At 39.0% G+C, this 1,145-nt stretch overlaps 1 protein-coding gene across 1 annotated transcript; it reads left to right on the plus strand.

Moving 5' to 3' along the window:
* Positions 1 to 912, plus strand: LOC139315593 (proto-oncogene Mas-like). Its single transcript, XM_070941987.1, has one exon. The coding sequence runs from the start codon at positions 1 to 3 to the stop codon at positions 910 to 912; it is 912 nt and encodes a 303-aa protein (XP_070798088.1).
* Positions 913 to 1,145: the final 233 nt, after the last annotated feature.

Raw genomic sequence — 1,145 nt, forward strand, 5'->3', positions numbered from 1 at the left:
ATGGGAAATTTTCTATTCAATAATACTGAACACAATATCATTAATGCCATGCACACAAAGAGCAGCACTTCTGAGCCTGACTATCTGCAAAAGACCATCTATTCTGTAATCATTTTAATCTGTATTCCAGGGATTGTTGGAAATGGAATTGTCATCCGACTTTTGCATTTCCAGATTAAGAGGAATCCTTTCACTGTCTATATCCTCAATTTGGCTGTGGCGGACACTGGGACTCTCCTGTTCGTGTTTATCTCCGCAATTCGGCACTTAACTACTGAAGATTCCCTCATAGAAATTATAGAAGGTTTACTATGCACTTACTGCACTGGTCAATTTCTTTTGATAATCATCAGCATTGACCGGTGTTTGGCTGTCTTCTTCCCTATTTGGCATCGATGCCATCAGCCACTATACTTGCCTACCGTACTCTGTGCCTTTTCATGGATAGTCTCTGTTCTTTTCTGTACAATTCATTACACTCTGATTTGGGTTATAGATCTTCAAAAGTTCCTCCAATATTTCCTTATTCTCATATTTACCTCAGTTTGCATCCCAGTCATGGTGGCTTCCAGCCTAGCCCTCTTCATCAAAGGCTACCTTAAATCACAAATGAAGAAGCGAGGAAAACTTCTCAAGGCCATCCTGCTTGCCCTGTTTTTCTTCCTCATCTTTTCTATTCCACCACGTGCCATTTATCTCAACGATATTATTTCCAAGAGGAGATATTTCAATTTCATTCCATATGGTTACTTATGTGCCTGTCTAAACAGCAGTGCTAACCCACTCATCTATTTCCTCTTGGGGAGAAGGAAGGAACACCATTGCAGATACAACCTGAAAATAAGCCTCCAGAGAGTTTTCAAGGAGGAAGAAGAGAGCAAAGAGCCATCAGACATCCATGCTGAGGTGTAGTTATGATATTTTCACAAGAGTGAAAAACTTCGGTCTTTCTATAGCTCCCTGTTAGGACGTAATGCTTCATTCAGACAAAGATTTCTCTTGGAAATCTAGGATTACTAGATAATTTAATGTCAAGGAAGTTAGGAAATTAATCTCTCACTTTTCTAAGCAACAACAGATCCTGGTTGAGATGATTTTGTGAAATAACACATGAGATAAAGGTGTAAAACTTTACTTGTTTATTA

The sequence above is a fragment of the Pituophis catenifer genome, unplaced genomic scaffold, assembly GCF_029215685.1.
Source record: "Pituophis catenifer annectens isolate HBS135680 unplaced genomic scaffold, rPitCat1.0.hap2 SCAF_3, whole genome shotgun sequence".
Taxonomy (NCBI): domain Eukaryota; kingdom Metazoa; phylum Chordata; class Lepidosauria; order Squamata; family Colubridae; genus Pituophis; species Pituophis catenifer.

Coding starts and splice junctions, on each gene's coding strand:
- LOC139315593 (XM_070941987.1), top strand. CDS start 1: ATGGGAAATTTTCTATTCAATAATACTGAACACAATATCATTAATGCC.